Genomic DNA, 20,459 nt, shown 5'->3' on the forward strand with positions numbered 1-20,459 from the left:
ACAGATGGAAGTTTGTTCCAGCAATTAACCACCCGCTGGCTAAAGGCAAATTTGCGCGCATCTATTCTACATCTGTCTTTTCTTAATTTGAATTTATGCCCCCTTAGGTTCGTAATCTGAACAAGTGGAAGGATCCCATCAGAATTCAGCGTGCTCAACCCATTCAAGGTCATAATTCAGTGATCACTCAGTGTATATATCTTTATCTGCACTCTTCTTCACTTTCTGCTGCACCCACAAATTTGTTACTATTTCTTCTGTCATCATGTGATATCCAGCCTCATCCTCTTCTGGTCACATTTTTATATCCCCAAAATTAGTCTCTTTCTTAAGTGCAGTGCAACATATTTTGATACTCCTCATCTCTGATTCTGTTAAAGTCTATATGAACATTGCCATCATTTCATAGCTCTTTTTATTCATGCACTTATTGTTGTATCCTGCTTTATGCCATTTAAATGAACCCTCGCATATCTTATATTTTTTAAATATTGGGCAGCATTCTTTCGCCTCTTGTGTCCTACTCATTGCCAGAAGATACTCTTTTATTGTTTCCTTCAATAGAAATTTTTATATCCAGCTAAGAATTGATCTGTGGGTTCTATTGGGATATATGGAAAGGGAAATGAAGTCATTGTCTTGATAAAATTTCAATGAAGGAGTGAAAATTCATTATCTAATAATGTAATGCTGTAATGCTTTCATTTGCATTTAATTTTTCCTTTTGGATAGTTTTACTTCTCGATTGATTGAAACTATTTTTAAAAAATTCAGAATAGTAACATTAAAACTTGTTAAAAATATCCATTTAGCATAAACAAAAATACATATAAAAAAGTCTGTTTGAATTAGATGATCTGAATTAGGGAATTCTGAGTTGGTGAAGTTTTACTGTATTTAAATTTGATTCTAATTTGGATTAGAATATCTCTGCCTGTTTTATAATGTAATTCACTTAAATTGTAGAAAACTCTACAGTCCAACATTTCAGAGACAGATGTCTTTTCAGACATAAAAGAATTCATTGTTCTGGCTTCTCTCAATTTTTTATATCTGAAGTATAAATATAATTAACAAAAGAAAGAGTGCTTATTCATTATATTTAATTTTAGTGCTTATACATGTTATATTTTATTTAATCACTAAGTTTTCCATATCAAAATTATTAATTATAATTTATTAGAAAAGTACATTATCAATTCTGTTCTATTCTATTCTATTCTATTCTATTATATTATTATATGCTGGTCAACGTGTAAAATGTTACGAAAACGAATATACCCAATCTTGATTAATTTTATGCTGGTGAACATGAAAATCACATTAAAATTTGTCAATTGGCTCTTGTTTTCGAATTACAGTTGAGGTCTCATATTAGTTACTCTACATTATCAACTATGGCTCTTGGCAAAACACATGGCAACACTGCAGTTTTGGTACCACCATGCTCTTATCATGTGATTGGCAACTGTTGCCTCGATCTGCATCATGTGATAAATTATTGTCACCTGATATGCATCTTCGACTCTGTTGCAGTAATCCTGAAATATGGGGAGGTACTGGGTGATTTGCTCTCAGTTAATGGTTGTTCTCTGTGAAATTCCTACTTTTTGTGCAGTATTTTGTTGTGTAAGATTAATATGCCCCATAATTGTGTGAATAGTCCAGATATGACTGCTGTTACATGTGTGGAGAAGTCATGTTAGCTTCAAGGAAGCATTCCTTAACTAGAGCCATAAAAAAGGCCCACTTCTTGTACTTTTGGTGTAAAGTAGGCGACTAGGACAAAAACTGGGCCCCAGACATGCTGCACTACCTGTTCATCAAAACTCAACACGTGGGTGATCGAAGGGGACATTTTATGCCTTGTCCCTGTCATTGATGGAGCCAACAAATCATGTCACAGACTATTACTTCTGTGTGGTGCCTCCTATTTGAAAAGGGATTACAATAAGAAAAAGTGGGCATGACAGACCCAAATATACCATCTTGAATTCATCTCATGCCTCCCTGTGAAGTACTGCCTATTCCTGGACCTCCCTACTGTTTTTCTGTACACTGATGAAGATGAAGACACTGATGAACATCAACTTGATATACTTGAAGAAGCACAGCAGTCTACGTTAAGGATCCACTATTTTGTCCAAACCTTTATCCTTCCGAACTACATAAGATCATAGAAAGTGAGCTTTTAATGATCTCATCAGGGATCTCAAACTGCCAAGAATAAGGCAAAGCTTTTGGCCTCAAGGCTACAACAATGGAATCTTTTAGATCATTCTGCGAAAGTGACAACATTTCATACTTAAAATAATGAATATGATACATTCTATCAAACAGAAGGTAAACTCACTGTTTGTAAGGGTGTTGATGGTCTAATGGTACCATTGAACATGAGGCATGTTTCCAAAGAATTGCGACTATTTATAGATGCTATGTGTTATTACGCAATTTTTAATGGAGCATATTTCCATTACACAATGGAAATATGCTTCCTTCAATACCTCTTTCGTATGCCATTCACAAAAAAGTGGGGCGCCTCCGTAGCCAGGTGGGAAGGAGCAGCAGTGCATAGCACACTCTCCTTGATTAGACCGGGGTTCGAGCCCGTCACCACCAAATACGGAGGATGCGGAAAGGTCAGGGAATGACCACCGCATATCCTGGATCAGTATGGCCTTAGTTGCTAATGCTCCTAAAAACCAAATAACAATAACAGACAATCACAAAAAAGAAACATACACAAACATGGAGAATGTCTTTTTAAGTGTACACTATCAGAAGTATGAGTGGCAGCAGATATGTGGTTATTTAAAGGTAATCGCCATTTTATTAGGACTACAGAAGGGTTACACTAAGTATTGTTGCTTTCTCTGCGAGTGGGATAGTCCTGCCAAGGATATGCACTACGAGAAGAGGAGTTGGCCTCGACAAAAATCATTAACACCTGGAATGATGAACGCATTATGTTTTTATCGTGAGATCTTATATCAGCAAATCAACTTTCAAACTCTTCAAAAAGTTATTGTAATAACGAGAGGCAATGATTCTTTGTAAATACATTTCTGTTTTAGCTTGGAACAATATTCAAAGTGAACTTTCTTGCTTAATTTGGGATTTAAATAATTTATTCTGAAATGATTTGATGTCATCATACAAATCAAAGGCCAATTTTCCTTTCCCTTTTAGTTTTAAATTAAGAGCATTTAAGTGACTAGAAATGTCTGTAAGAATTGCAAGATCAAACAGCCACTCCATATTTGATAGTTGTTTTATTGATTTCCTTTTTTCGGTAATAAAATATCAGTTTCATGATGAGGTTTAAAGAAACGTTATAACACTTTGCCACGACTGTGCCATCTCAGTGCACTATGTAAAATTACATCTTTGTATTCAGCTTCAATTTCTCAAAGACTGTTGAATCATACTGTGATTAAGGCTTTGTAATGTTATAAAATTTGTAGTTGAAATAACCTCATTCATAACGTGTTGGAGATCCGATACTTTCCCATAGAGAGCTTCTTGATGCACAATGCATTAAATTCCAATTGGAGGTTCAGCTCCGATATCTATCATTTTCTTGGTTTTTCTACTCATAAGTCCAATGTTTTTACCAATAATATTTTTTGCACCATCAGTTGTGACTCCTACCAGGATTTCAATATTTAATTCTAACTTTTCAGTAGATTGGCAAAATTTTTCAAAAAGATTTTCACCTGTAGTTTTTCTGCACATACTCTGTAGATCATCTAAATCTTCAACTGGTACAAAATTATCATTAATTCCACGTACGAAGATAAGGCTTTGGGCTATGCCATTTACATCAGTACTGTCATTCAGTGCCACACTAAAATATTTCATTTGTTTTACGTTTTCCAAAAGTTGTTCAAACAATATCTTCTACTCTTTGCATAATTGTTTGTCAAGGCAAACTAATGTCTTGTATCATTGTTTCTCTAGACAAATTTCTTCCACAACTTTTAACAAATTTACCATCACTGAATGATTTACTTTCAAAAGCGATCAAATGTGAAACTTGATAACTGTTCCTTACAGTGGATACATTTCTTGGTTGATACGTTTTCTGTGTATTTGTTGTTTTCTTAATTTGTTTTGTAACTTTTTGCAACATGCCTTTATATTAATCATAAGATTTATGCTTGGAATCATAGTGTTGTTTTAAATTATATTCTTTAAAAACTGAGACAGTCTCCTTACATACCAAACACACTGCTTTTTCATTGTACCCAATTAAGAAATAGCCTTCAGTCCACCTTTGATTAGGTGCATTATAGCCAAAGCAGCTTATGCACCATCAAACCCCCATAACAACAACAATAACAACCACCACCTTTGATTAAAAACATGATACTCCAAATTGGCTTTGCTTTTTCGGAAAATTTTTAAGGATGATTTTTTAATTCAGTACTATGAACAAGTTAGATGTGGAAATAGTAGAATTTCACAATATGAAAAGATTGATACATACATAACTGTATTTAGTGTACATATGACTGCACTGAACTACATGTACACGTTTTATACAGTCGAGCTTGATGCTTGCATGCCTGTACATGCAGTGGTGCGACTCTCTAAAATGTTGTTTTAGTTCACTTTCTGTGCAGGCCTTATAAAAATTATTCGTGGGTCATAGGTTGGACACCCTTTATATGACCCACTGCCCTAGTGTAATCTAGCTTCCAGTTTAAGAAACACTGATGTAACAGGGTTTCATTTCACTTGCTTAGGAAATTTATAAAATGAATATAGTTTTAGTTTTTCAGCATCTATTATAACCATAACATTTTATTAGATTTGTTGTTGCATTTCTTACATAAGATATTTAATCATAATTTAGTAGCTTACCAATATTATAATAAATACAGTGATAGTGATATTTTCTCTTTTTTTTTTTTTTTTTTTTTGTAGGAAATTAACAATCTGATGACAGAAGGTAACAAATCTCGAACTGTTGCTGCCACAAATATGAATAGTGAATCCAGTAGATCGCATGCTGTGTTTACAATAACTCTTACATGTTCAATAACAGATAGACAATCAGGAGTAAGCCATATCTTCAGAGTATTTTTTGTTTTATTTGTGTGCCTTGATTGTTATTATTTGTAACTAACATTTACTTTCAGATGTAATTTCTAAGGAATTTTGCTTAAGTACTCATGAAGCATTGGTAGTATGAAAGGGCGTACTAACATTGAACATATTTCCCCCTGTAATTTTCTTATGCATGGGTGGGCAACAGATTTAGTATTGCATAGAAGAATAAACTAAAATTTGCTACAAACTTTATTTACATTAATGCAACTAATTTAAACTAATCAGTCATTTTGTTGTTATTTGTTTCTCTTATTATATTTTTATTTATTTATACTGTTTATTTATTTAATTTCTATCAGTAATTAAATACAAACTGTTTAAGAGATAACAATATTTCTGTGAAGATTTGATATGAAATGATATTGTGCAACAGTTCAAATATGTGAATTGTTGTAAGTGTATGCATATTAGGCATTTAAAGCTTCAATGGGGCTGACTCCTCATCAATTAAAATTACACACCTTGAAATAAATAATGACAATGATTATTTGATATCGGTGAATCACTGAATGGTTCATTTGCATTAAACAAATTTAAATGTATGAAGGATATGGAAAAGTTTCTGTTTGCCTTTTTGTAATGTCAGCATGGATAGTGACCTGGAACTCTGCTTGATGCCAAATGTGCTTGTCTTGATTCAGTATTATTTTATGTGCTGCCCAGTTATGACAGCTTCCTTGGATTCAGGGGAGGTACCCATGGACTGGAAATGTGCAAATGTGACCTCAATCCACAAAGGAGGATCAAAGGGAGACACAGGTTATTACAGACCTGTTAGTTTAACTTCTGTTCCAGGGAAATTAATGGAGGCACTGGTTAAAGAAGCATTGCAGGATCATCTAGACAAGACTTCAGTTATAGCTTGGACACAGCGTGGGTTTGTTAAGGGGAAGTCTTGTCTCACCAATTTGATTGGATACTATGATTTGGTTACATAGGAACTGGATGAAAAGAATAATTTTGATATCATATATTTGGATCTTAGAGAGGCTTTTGATACTGTTGCACATGGAAGACTGCTGCACAAATTGGAGCACTGTGGCATTGGAGGCAAATTTCTGTTAGCGATAAAGGGATGGTTGAATGGGAGAAGAGAGAGTGGTAATCAGTGGACACTGTTCTTCGTGGACTAATGTTATTAGTCGAGTCCCCCGGGTTTCAGTGTTGGGTCCATTGTTGTTTTCTGTATTCATATATGATATTGATGATGATATATCAGGCTTAATGTCAAAGTTTCCAGATGATGCGAAGGTCGGCAGCGTTGTTAATGGCACTAATGACAGTACGCTACTGCAACAGGATCTAGAAAAGTTGAGTAGATGGGCTGAGAGGTGGCAACTGAAGTTTAACATTGACAAATGTAAAGTACTGCATATGGGAAGCAGTAACTCCAGAGTAACATGTCAACTGTGTGGTACTACACTGACAGAGGTAGAGAGTGAAAAGGACCTGGGCGGTAATTGTGCAGGCAGATATGAAGTTTTCTGAGCAGTGATATGAAGTTTTCGGAGCAGTGCAGGCAGATATGAAGTTTTCTGAGCAGTGCAGACAGTCTGCAAGAGTAGCCCATGGTGTCTTGTCAGTGATATACAGGAATTTTTTTTAGCAGGGATAAGGGGGTGACTATCCCCTTATATAAGGCAATGTTCAGGCCATACCTTGAGTACTGCATACATATCTGGAGGCCTCATTTTAAGAAGGATGTACTATTGGAATGAGTACAGAGAAGGGCAACATGATTAGTGAATGGAACAAAGGGTTGCTGTTACAAAGAAAGGCTTAAGTTTTGCAAATTATAGTGTCTGGAGAGAAGGCACCTGCGAGTTGATTTGCTTGAGGTGTATAAAGCCTTGAATGGTTTGAGCATGCTGAGTGCTGATGGGATTCTTCCTCTTCCTCATAATAATTGCCTGAGAGGGCATAAATTCAAATTGAGGAAAGACAGTTGTAGGATAGATGTGCGGAAATTTGCCTTTAGCCAGCGGGTGGTTGATTGCTGGAACAAACGTCCATCTGTCATAGAAGTTGATGGCTTAAACAGATTCAAGGCAGAACTAGACAAACATGTGGAGTGGGTGGATGAGTGAAATGAGAAGTGGGTGTGGATTTGTTTATTTATTTATTTTTTTTGGCTGATGCTATATAAGCTTTCTTTCTTGCATCATGTGCCCTTGCTAATGCTAAGGTTATATCATTCACATACCTCTTACAGTTTCTCTGATGTACTAGGATAATGGATTTAAGTGAATAAATTTGTATTAAGATTTGTTAACAACTTGGAAAAATATCTTCTAAAACACATGAATGCTAAAAAGGTGTTTAAAGGAAGGAGGCAGTGGGCAGAACTCAAATTTTTGAATGGTTGGAGAAATTCAGAAATTGATTACCTGTGTTGAAGATTCAGAATGTTCAGAACATTCATTCACTGCAAGATCATTCGTTCGCCACATGAAAATACTACATGAGTAATGGCAAGATTTTTGTATGGAATCAATGCATTTTGACATTAAACTGAACATGTGTTAGATCATGGCAAAATTTGTGTCATGTGTGTCCTTGTTTTATTATTATTTGTGTCATTATTTTATTATTATAAGTCTGAAAACTTTTGTGTAGTAGTTTTTTCTATGGTACATTAAGCAACTATATCACAATATAATATTATCATATCAAACAGATAAAAAATGCTAGTATTAATTAGGAATGGTTTAATAAATTTAATTGTAATCAGTGATTTTGTCATACTTCGTTGTTTGTTTTAAATCAAAATGCTAAAATAAACTATTGGTTAGGTGCACATTTCTTGTAATTTATTATAAATTGCATGTAATGTATAATTTATTATATTTATTATTACATGTAATTCATTATATGTTATAATAAATTGCAAATAATTTATATATATTTAAAATGGTTTCTCCAGAATTTATCAACATTCTACTAAAAATAATGGATGTCAGAAACGAGACTTGTGGCAGAGAAGAAGAATGCATGGGATGCATATAAATTATCAAGTGACACAGAAGCCTGTAGTAGATATAAGCTGGTCTGTAATCAAGTTACAAAGGAGGTTAGCCAAGCAAAGACAGATTATGAGAAAACTTTGTAAAGGGATGTAAATAAAAATAGCAAAGCCTTCTTTACTTATATAAACTCTAGAAGAAAGGGGATGAATCAATTGGTCCACTTGATATCGAAGGTTTGTCTGTTGGTGATCCCATTCTGATAGCCAACAAACTGAATGAGTAATTTGCATCTACATTCACACATAAAGAATTCTTCAAGGAGGACAAGTGGAGGACAGAAGCTTATTAAACTATAACAGGGAGCTGAACGATTTTGTAATAAAGTGGAGGAAAAATTGTTGAAGTTAAACATAAGAAAAGCACCTGGGGTGAGTGGGATCTATCCAGTTATATTAAAGGAGGTGACATAGGAAGCAAACTCTTAGTGCTAATTATGAGATAGCATTCTTGGACTCAGGGGAAGTCCCCATGGTCTGGAGATGTACAAATGTATCCCAATTCACAAAGGAGGATCAAAGGGTGGCACGAGTAATTACAGACACATGTTAGTTTAACTTCTGTTTCTGGGGAAAATAATGGAGTCACTGGTTAAAGAAGCATTGCAGAATCATCTAGACAAGAGTTTGGTAATAATTCAGACAGAGCATGGGTTTAAGCGGAAGTCTTGTCCGACCAATTTGTTTGGATACTATGATCTGGTGACAAAGGAACTGAATGCAAAATAATTTTGATATCATATCCTTGGATTTCAGGAAAGCTTTTGATGCTGTTGCACATGGGAGACTATTCTACAAATTGGAGCAATATGGAATTAAGGGCAGTTTGCTACAATGGATAAAGGGATGGTTGAGTGGGAGAAGATAGTGCAATCAATGGACACTGCTCTTTGGGGACTAATGATATTAGTGGAGCCTCCCAGAGTTTGGTGTTGGAACCATTGTTGTTTTGTATACAGGGTGTCTCAAAAATATTGGTACAAATGTTTAGGGGAGGTAGGTAACATCTAAAGGAATGTGAATTGCATAGGAACCCATAACCAGAAACATCACGGGAAAGTAGTAGCAGAGGCACAAGAAGCAGAAATGACACAAGACAGTAATTAGTGGCAAACATTTATTTGACATAATATTAACAATGGAGTACGAGATGGATGCATTTTATGATTTCACAACAGATGCTCGAAGGTTCCACCATGAGACGTGATGCACGTGTGACACCGACGCAGCATGGATTGGCCGACACAGTCGAACACACCTGGAATTTCTTTGACAGTAGCAGCAGTGCAGAAGAGTCTCGCCACGAGATCCATTTCCGTCTCTACAGGTGATTCATACACGATAGATTTGAGGCCCCCACAAAAGAAAGAAATCAAGGCTCGATAAATCAGGTGAGCGTGGGGGCCAGGCAACGGGTCCACCACGGCCAATCCATCGACGCCCAAAACGCCTGTTCAAATGGTCACGAACACGCCTTCCGTAATGGGCAGGTGCCCCGTCATGTTGAAATGAAATGTTTCCTCTCACATTTGCTGGAACATAGTCAAGTAACCCTGGTAGAACTTGTTCAAGAAAGATCTGATATTTAGCTGAGTTCACGTGGGATGGTAACAGGTATGGGCCGACTAAGCAGTCACCGACCATACCTGCCCACAACATTGCGAAGCGATGTTGTGCCGCATGGGGGCGCACACCGTGTGGGTTGTCGTGAGCCCACACATGAGCATTGTGCTGATTGAATAAGCCTTCCTGAGTGAAATAAGCATTATCCGTGAACAAAACATAGGCCGGAAAATTCAAGTCTTGAACACTTTCTTGGAGAAACCACTGTGCAAAAGCCACACGTGCAGGATGATTTTGGGGGAGCAGTAACTGAACCCTTTGGAGATGAAAGGGGTGTAAGGAATCGTCGTGCCAGACATGCTGTACACTGCAACGAGACACTCCTAAGGCAGAGGCAATGGCGTGTGTGCTTGTAGTAGGATTATTCTGGACGCCATTCAACACATTTTCTTCCATGGCGGGAGTTCGTGTCGAACATGGTCTGCCCGCACTACTCTTGTTACCTCTAAATGACCCATAATCGCACAAATTTTGATGCACAAGCGCAAACAAACAGTGGTCCGGTACATGTCTGTCTGGGACGCGTTCTCCATAAATTCATTGAGCGGCTCGTCCATTGCCCTCTGCTAATCCATACACTAGGTCAGTGCTTTTCAACCTTTTTTTAATAATGGCACACCTAAGTAATTTATTTTATTTTGCGGCACCCCTACTCAATTTTCTGCCTGTTAGATCCGATTCTGTGTGTGTGTGTGTGTAAAATTAAAAATATACATATGTTATATGATAGTTATTACAATAATATAATTATAAAAATTTTTTTCATGATACAAATTATATATATACAGTATAATTTTATTCTTTATATAGAGGTACTAAGTAAACATCAATTATAGATCACCACAAAATTATAAAGATACTGTACAGCTTTTTATAATGAAATAAACATATAAATTAAAAAAATAATAAGTTTAAGTAACTTAAACCCAAATAACATGGCACCCTGGTTGAAAACCACTGCACTTGGTGCATGTCTGCCAGCTCACATTTCGTATATCGATGCATGTTCTTTGTGCGGAACCAGAGACGTCACCGCCGTCTACCGACTTACGGTAACGTTTCTGGTTACTGGTTCGTATGCAATTCACATTCCTTTAGATGTTACCTACCTCCCCTGAACGTTTGTACCAATATTTTTGAGACACCCTGCATTTATCAATGATATTGATGAAGGCATATCAGGCTTAATGTGCAAGCTTGCAGATGATACAAAGGTTGTTAGGGTTGTTAATGACAGTAATGAGAGTATGCTACTGCAACAGGATCTAGAAAAGTTGGACAGATGGGCTGAGAAGTGACAACTGAAGTTTAACATTGACAAATACAAAGTACTGTATATGGGTAGCAGTAACCCTAAAGAAATGGACCACTTGTATGGTACTACTTTCAGGGTAGTTGAGAGTGAAAAAGACCTTGGGGTAATTGTGCAGTCAGATGTGAAGTTTTCTGAGCATTGCAGACAGGTCTGCCAGAGCAGATCGTGGGATCTTGTCAATGATATACAGGAATTTTGTGACCACGGATAAGGAGGTGATTATCCCTTTCTATAAGGCAGTAGTCAGGCGACACCTTGAGTGCTGCATACAGGTCTTATTTGGGGAAGGATGTAGAGTTGCTAGGACAAGTACAGAGAAGGGCAACAAGATTGTTGAGGGGAACAAAGGGGTGCCTTACCAAGAAAGGCTTCATTTCTGCAAAATGCAGTGTTCCGAGACTAGGCACCTGTGAGGTGATCTGATTGAGGTGTATAAGGCCTTGAATGGTTTGAGCAGGCTCAATGCAGCTGAGATTCTTCCTCTTGCTCAGATTACGAACCTGAGGAGGCATAAATTCAAACTGAGGGTAGATAGTTGTAGAACAGATGTGTGAAAATTTGCCTTTAGTCAGCAGGTGGCTGATTGCTGGAAGAAACTTCCATCTATCGTTGTGGAAGTTGACAGCTTAAATAAGTTCAAGGCTGAACTAGACAAACTTTTGGAGTGAATGGATGGGTGAAATGGGAAGTTTTTTTTTTTTTTTAGCTTGTTTCTTGCATCATATTCCTCTGCTAATGCTAAAAAGATTAATTATTACCTGTATTAAGAATTGTTTGTTATTCTCCATTATTTTTTCACCTTTTAAAATTTTGCTGAAATGATTTTTTCCTTCCTCTTAATATAATTGTATTACCGTTTAATTTAACTTATTAGGTTACTGGAGAAAAAGTATCAAAAATGAGCTTAGTTGATCTTGCTGGTAGCGAAAGAGCAGTAAAAACTGGTGCTGTAGGAGAAAGACTAAAAGAAGGTTCTAATATCAACAAGTAAGGGTATTTAATATATTGAAAGATAATAATAAATCAATGCTTTTTATAGTGACAATCCAGGGGAATGAGAAAAATGATGATTATATTGTAAGGTGATGATTATATTGTATCAATAGTTCACAAACTCAACAAAGTAACAAATTAAAGTTTAAACATTTAACATAATTCTCCTAATATGATGTGGATTCATTTCCTAATAGTGTATAGTTTGATAGTATATAGCAGAGCTATAATGCTCCAATATGTTCTACATTGATATCAATATTTGTAGAAGAATAAGAGATATTTACCTCAATATGATACGTATAACACTTCCGTATTATACTCTCCAGAAATTAGAACAAATAAAAGATTAACACAAAATCATTACAATAAAAAATCAATTGAAAACAATTCAAAAATTAATTAAAAAATCAGTTGAAAACAATTCAAAATTTAATTAAAAAATCAGTTGAAAACAATTCAAAAATTAATTAAAAATTCAAAAAACAATTTAAAAAATTAAATGAAATTAATTTAAAAAGTTCAACGTAAATTTTGAAAAACAAATTTTGAGGAATGAAATTCGTTTTTCAAAATTTACATTAAACTTTAATTATTTTAAAATTAATTTCATTTAATGTTAAATTTTTTTGAATTTTTAATTAATTTTTGAATTGTTTTCAATTTATTTTTTACTGTAATCATTTTCCGTTAATATTTTGTTTTTTTCTGGAAAGTATCACATGGAAGTGTTCTACGTATCATATTGAGGTAAATTTCTCTTATTCCTTTGCAAACACAGTATAGTGTAATATAATTCAGAATGTGCACTATAGTATCAAACAATAAAATGAAGATTGTGCATTTTGTATTGATTGTACAGTGCAGTAAAATATAATTTATAAATTATATATGTACAGTACCTAGGATGTGTACTACATACATATAGGTGCAGAGAAGGGCAGCAAGATTGTTGAAGGGAATGAAAGGGCTGCCTTACCAAGGCAGGCTTCAGCTCTGCAAATTGCAGTGTCTGAAAACTAGGCACCTGCAAAGTAATCTGATTAAGGCTTTGATTCTACTGAGCAAGCTCAGTGCTGATGGCAATCTTCCTCTTGCTCAGACTACATGAAAGAGGGAGCATAAATTCAAATTGAGGAAGGATGGGTGCAGAAGTTTGCCTTTAGCCAGCAAGTGATTGATTATTGGAACAAATTTCCATCTGGCATCATGAAAGTGTGCAGTTTGAATAAATTCAAGGCAGAACAACAGAAATTATTGGAGGAAATGGAGAGGTAATGTGGGAAGTGTTTTTTTTTTTTTTTTTTGCTGCTTTCGAAGCTTTCTTTCTTGCATCATATGACACTGCTACTACTGCTAATAATAATAATAATGTATTAAGACCTACTCAGACAGGAGAAATTGATTTTAGACTAAAATAATCTGTTAAACTGTACTATTTTAGTACGAGAGCATGTTTTTAAAAAAGAATTATGAAGGTGCATGATGCAATTAATTCACTTTTGCAGTTAGGCCATGCTTGAAAAAAGTGACATATAAGCTCTAATCCTTGATGCATGCCCTTCAATGAAACTTCTTAGTTAACCACAGTAGGTTCTTCCATTTCACTGCAAATTTCAGGTTTTCTATTGTGTCTACAACAAGTTCCCCTTTGTTTGTGCTTATCCTGAAACCCAGTATCTGCATCCACTTTGGTGTAGTCTTCAAAACATTTTTCCCCCTCTAAGTTTAGCAATAACACACATCTTCAAAAATTTCTTCACAGTTTTTCAGACTGTCTTCACAATTGTTTGACAAAGAGACATGCAAAGCTTCATTCATTGTACCATCAAAGTGACAAATGCAACATGTCTAAAGCAGTCATTGATCACTTTCTTTGTTTGTTGTTTGTTATTTGGTTTTTAGGACCATTAGCAACTAAGGCCATATTGCTCCGGGATATGCGGTGGTCATTCCCTGACCTTTCCGCATTCTCCGTATTTGGTGCTGACGGGCTTGAATCCCGGTCTAATCAAGAAGCGTGTACTACGCACTGCTGTTCCTTCCCACCTGGCTACGGAGGCGCCACTTTCTTTGTCAATCTCATCTCGTGCTGAAACATATATACACTGTCTGCAGTTTTTCTTTATAGCACCGATTATACCTGTGATCAAATGGCTGAAGCACTGATGTCATTAAGTGGCAGTGTTAATACTGTACAGCAATTCCACGTAGGCCATTCACTTGCCAGTTAGGTGTGCAGTTATTTACAAACAGTAAAATTTTTATATTTTTTCCACTCATTTTTGTGATCTAAATCTGTAATCCATTTTTTTTAGATTTTTCATGATATCCAAGAGCCTTTTTGCTCATCTGTATGTGAAATTTTCTGACTCGTGCACAGAAAACAATAGCTGTGTGTAGGAAAAATTTCTATGTGTGACTGTGCACTCACACAATTTAAAGAACCATTGCCTCCACCTGAGATTAACTAATTACGTAATTGAAGAGGCCTTTAACCCAGAAACAGTGGAGTGGGATGTAATTAATTGCCAATTCAAGGTTAGTGGCATATTCTTCTATCTAATATGCACACAGTCTAACTTCAGCAGTTTAAGAAGTAATATGTGTTTAATTCTTTCATTATTTTTATAGATCTGTGGTTTTTCCATGTAACTTCCTATGGTATATAACATAGATCTATGTTTTAAGTTTATGTCAATGTTATTATATTACTCTTAACAGAAATGTTTACTTTTGTGCAAGTGTAGTAGCAAAAGAATACAGTGTTCTGTGTTTATGCCTTATGTAACTTAAAGCTTTGATGCAGAGAGATTTCATTTTATATATATATATATATATAATCCAATTAATCCAAAAATTAAATAGAGAGATAAAAATTAATAAAAATGTATATTACAGATAAATAAGAAAAAATAGTAGAAACTAGGGGGCACCACTAAATTTCTTTTAATTGACTTAATTTTCTAAATTATTTTAGGAATGTTGTTTCAACAGTACCCTTTCCTTCTACCTCCCCCCCCTATATTTTTCTGTTTTTGTTATTTGTGTTATTTTATTTGGTTCAGTTCATTTTCACTATACATATATATATATATATATATATATATATATATATACACATACATACATACATACATGCAATGCACATATATACATACTTTGCCATGCCTAAATACAATGTTCTGCATCGTCTCTTAGCTGTATTGTGTATTATAAAGCTTTGAGCATATGGTTTTCTGGTGCCTCCGTAGCCTGGTGGGCAGGAGCAGCAGTGCGTAGTTATTGTTATTTGTGTTATTTTATTTGGTTTAGTTCATTTTCACTGTACTGGTGTGCCATGTTACTGGCAATTATTCTATTTTAATTTAGCTTATATATATATATATATATATATATATATATATACATACATACATACATACATACATGCAATGCACATATATACATACTTTGCCATGCTAAATACAATGTTCTGCATCGTCTCTTAGCTGTATTGTGTATTATAAAGCTTTGAGCATATGGTTTTCTGGCGCCTCCATAGCCTGGTGGGCAGGAGCAGCAGTGCGTAGTTATTGTTATTTGTGTTATTTTATTTGGTTCAGTTCATTTTCACTGTACTGGTTTGCCATGTTACTGGCAATTATTCTATTTTAATTTAGCTTATATATATATATATATATATATATATACATACATGCAATGCACATATATACATACTTTGCCATGCCTAAATACAATGTTCTGTGTCGTCTCTTAGCTGTATTGTGTATTATAAAGCTTTGAGCATATGGTTTTCTGGCGCCTCCATAGCCTGGTGGGCAGGAGCAGCAGTGCGTAGTTATTGTTATTTGTGTTATTTTATTTGGTTCAGTTCATTTTCACTGTACTGGTTTGCCATGTTACTGGCAATTATTCTATTTTAATTTAGCTTATATATATATATATATATATATATATATACATGCAATGCACATATGTACATACTTTGCCATGCCTAAATACAATGTTCTGTGTCGTCTCTTAGCTGTATTGTGTATTATAAAGCTTTGAGCATATGGTTTTCTGGCGCCTCCGTAGCCAGGTGGGCAGGAGCAGCAGTGCGTAGCACACGCTTCTTGATTAGACCGGGGTTCCAGCCCGTGACCACCAAATACGGAGGATGCAGAAAGGTCAGGAAATGACCACTGAATATCCTCTGAGCAATATGGCCTTAGTTGCTAATGCTCCTAAAAACCAAATAACAACAATATGGTTCTCTCTTCTCTCTCTCTCTCTCTCTCTCTCTCTCATTCTCACACACACACACACACACACACACACACACTGCCGTACATAATCAAATGTTCCTTCATCATCATTATCATCAGCCATTTTCAATCCACTGCAGGATGAAGGCCTCTCCAGCAACTTTCCAGTTCCTTCTGTTTTGAGCACTGGCCATCCATTTACTACTCAAAAACTCATGAATTTCATCTATCCATCTCCGCCTTTGTCTTCCAGGTTTTCTTCTAGCTCCTCTTGGGTACCATTCTGTTATTTTCTTAGTCCATCTGTCATCATGTCTTCGAGCTATGTATCCTGCCCAAGACCATTTTAGTTCTTTAGTTTTGATAAGAATGTCCTTTACTTGAGTTTGCTGCCTAATCCATGTGTTTCTCTTCTTATCTAACAGTCTGATTCCCAATATAATTCGTTCCATTCTTCGCTGTGTAGTTCTTAGCTTCTCTTCCATTCTTTTGGTGAGTGCCCAAGTTTCACTTCCATAAGTCATGGTGGGGAGTATACATTGATTCATTATTTTACGTTTCAGACAAACTGGGATATTGCTCTTCAGTATGTGGCTATATTTCCTGAATGCTATCCATCCAAAATTTATTCTTCTCTTGACTTCCAGCCATTTATCATTATTACAGCTAATAACTTGTCCCAGATAAGTATATGACTCCACCTTTTCAATTACTGCTCTTTCAATCATTATTTCCCTTTCCGTGGCATACTTGTTCATCATTACTTTTGTTTTAGCCATATTCATCTTTAGTCCAAAATCCTTACTAACTGTGCATAACTGATTAAGATTTTCCTCTAATTCTTTGGGATCGTGGCTTATGACCACAATGTCATCTGCAAATCGTAAATGGTTTAGGTACTCTCCGTTCACATTGACTCCTTTCTGCGACCAGTCTAATCTTCTGAAAGCTTCCTCAAGGGCAGCAGTAAACAGCTTCGGAGATATTGTGTCTCCTTGTCGAACTCCTTTCTCAATTTTAAATTTGCTACTGTCTTTGTCTAGTCTAATAAAGGATGTAGCACTCTCATATATTTTCTTCAAAATCATAATATATGGAGTATCTATGCCTTGTCTTTCCAGTGCCCGAAACATTGCCTTATGCTGTATGGAGTCAAATGCCTTTTCATAATCCACAAATGCCAGGCATAATGGTGTTTTATATTTATTTGCTTTCTCCATTAGCTGTGATATTACGTGAAGGTGATCCATAGTTGAGAATCCTGTCCTAAAGCCAGCTTGCTCTTTCGGTTGATTCTCATCAAGTATTCTTTCTAATCTGTTAGTAATGACCCTTGTGAACAACTTGTAGATATGGGATAACAAGCTAATTGGTCTATAATTTCCAATTTCTGATTTATCTCCTTTCTTATGAAGCAAAACTATGATTGCATTATTCCACTGCTTAGACGTCACACCTTTTCTAATGCACTTTGTGAAGAGCCTGCCAATTTTTGTGTTATGTCTCTTCCTCCCAATTTTAACAAATCTACAGTAACTTCATCTTCCCCCGGGGCTTTCCGATTATTCATTTTCTTCAATGCATGTTCTACCTCATCAGGAAGAATATCGGGTATGTCGTATGTGTTGCTACTTTGCAATCCATCTTCCCCACTGCTGGTATCATTGCCTCGCTCCTTGTATAATTCTCTATAGTAGTCTTCTGCTATTTGAATTATGCCTTCTCTGCTGTTTATAAGTACACTATTGCTATTCTTCAGTTTCAGTATCATTTGTCTTTCTGTATTACTGCTCATGGCTGCTGATTTAAATCCTTTGTTTTCCCTTAATGCTTGTTCTACTTTTCTTGTGTTAAATCTTCTTATGTCCTCTCTGAGTCTCTTTCTAATGGCTTTGCATAACTCAATATACTCAATTTTCTCCCTGTCAGTGTTTTTCTTGGTCTTCATTTGTCGTCTTTGGTTCATCATGACAAGTGTTTCTTGACTAATTTTTTCTTCTTTGGATTTCTGTTTCCCTATAGGTTTCTTGGGCTTTATCACTTTCAGAAAGTTGTAATATTCCTCGTGGATATCTTGGTCCTGAGCAGTCTGCAGAAGCTCAAACTTGTTCTTAAGTTCCAGTACATACTGTTTTTTTCTCCTCCTCTGTTATTTCAAAGACCTTTGTATTTTTTACTCGAGTCAGTTTTTTCCTTTCCTTTCCTTTCCTACATCTATATCAAGTGTACATCTTACCATTCTGTGATCACTTCCAACATTTATCTTATTCAGGACGGTAACATCATTCACAATATATCTTCTGTTAGTGAGGATGAAGTCGATTTCATTAGTTGTTAATCCATTTGGACTCTTCCATGTCCACTTTCTGTTCACCCTTTTCTTGTAAAAAGTGTTCATTACTGACATTCCTTGAGATTCTGCAAATTCCACAAGTCTTTCACCTCTTTTATTTCTTTCACCAATTCCAAAATTTCCTATAGTTCCTCTTTCTGTGCTGTTTTGCCTTTTTCCAACCTTAGCATTGAAGTCCCCCATAATAATAGTGTAGTGGGTTTTCTGCTCATCTAGAAGACTCTCAATTTCAGTGTACATTTCTTCAACCTCTTCATCATCATGGCTCGATGTTGGTGCATAAATCATTATAATCTTTAGCTTGTACCTCTTAGAAATCTTGAGTATTAGTCTTGACACCCTTGGTGATGTACTTTTGAATTCCAAAATGTTGTTTTTAAAATCTTTATGGACCAGAAACCCAACTCCACCTTCACTCCTTTCACTGTTTCCCTTGGTGTACAGCAGATTTCCACTTGATAAACTTATAAGTGATTCATTTGTTCTTCTTGTTTCAGCCAAACCGATGACATTCCAATTCACATTTTCTAATTCCTTTTCCAGCTCTAATATCCTGTCTTCACCGATGAGTGATCGTACGTTATAACAGGCCAAGTTCAATTTCCGTGCATGGCAGCCTGGTCGTACCCAGAGATTCTTAGCACCCTCTGCTTCCACTCTGATCCTCTCGCTGCCGTAAGAGGGAGAGTGAAAGCTGCTGGGGACTGAGGGCCATTTTTATTGTTGTGCTATCATTGCTGGAGGGTTTGTTCTTTTCCTCTTCACGCTGACCAGGCGTCTTGAAGAGAACCACTCTACACGTTCGTTGCCACCTAAGTGACGTAACAGGGCTTACCATTGAGAAGGTGTGCATGAGTGGATTTTAGGGAGGCAGGCCAACCGGACTTCTCCTAAATCTTCTGTAATAGAGAGATATTGGATCCATCAGTGTTTTAGGCTGAGTGTCTGATAACACACAGGATACCTGTTCCCCTCTAAGTTCCTTCATATCAAAATAAAATAAATGATTATGAAACACTGATATGCAATTTTATTATTTATTTCCAAATTTCACAAAAAAAAAAAAAAAAAAAAAAAATCTTTATAGAAGGCCCACACAGTGTTAGCTAACTCAGTGCAAAATGGGTTAAGCAGATTTATTAAATGAAATGTGCTGATAAGTGATACATTATTATTGCAGTTATGTTTTGTTTAAGCCTAAGAAAAATTGTTTGTTTACATTATCGTTGGATGGTCCTACTGTTACTGCAGTGTCATTCATTACATTATAGTGGTTTCATCACGTCATTCATTTGGAATGGTTTGAGTATGATTCCCATCGTTAACTGGAAGAATTTCTAAAGTCCTGTTCAGTCAAGACTGGTAGTTAGCCAATCTACTACATGCAGAAATGCATAAATTGGCCCACGAACACACACACACACACACACACACACACACACACACACACACACACACACACACACACACACACACACACACACACACACACACTTCTACAGGCACAATAAACATGTATTGATGTAGGTTATGGCTGGGGACTTCTAAAATAATAATTATTATTTTAGTTGCTGTTATTGCTATTACTATTGTTATAGTGAGTTAGCTACTGTTCATTTTATGTTTTAATTATTATACAAAATTGGTAAAGATTGAGAGATGTATATATACAATTTTTTTTAAAATATTTATACGTAATGTAATACAGCATGTATTATGGCACTGTGAATTAGTGGTTGTTATTTTCCATTATTTGTTGAACAAATTGACAACTTTTTGAAAAAAAAA

General features: G+C 35.7%; 1 protein-coding gene across 1 annotated transcript in view; it reads left to right on the top strand.

The window, feature by feature from the left end:
• Positions 1-20,459, top strand: part of Khc-73 (Kinesin heavy chain 73) — a 959,680-nt gene that overhangs the window by 288,030 nt on the left and 651,191 nt on the right. Inside the window, exons 8-9 of the mRNA XM_090386270.1 lie at positions 4,930-5,064; positions 11,950-12,062. Of these exons, the coding sequence (XP_090242396.1) occupies positions 4,930-5,064; positions 11,950-12,062 (248 nt within the window). The remainder of the gene's footprint in view (positions 1-4,929; positions 5,065-11,949; positions 12,063-20,459) is intronic.

This window comes from Mastigoproctus giganteus, chromosome 12, assembly GCF_048544385.1.
Source record: "Mastigoproctus giganteus isolate SK-2022 chromosome 12, ASM4854438v1, whole genome shotgun sequence".
In the NCBI taxonomy this organism is placed as follows: domain Eukaryota; kingdom Metazoa; phylum Arthropoda; class Arachnida; order Uropygi; family Thelyphonidae; genus Mastigoproctus; species Mastigoproctus giganteus.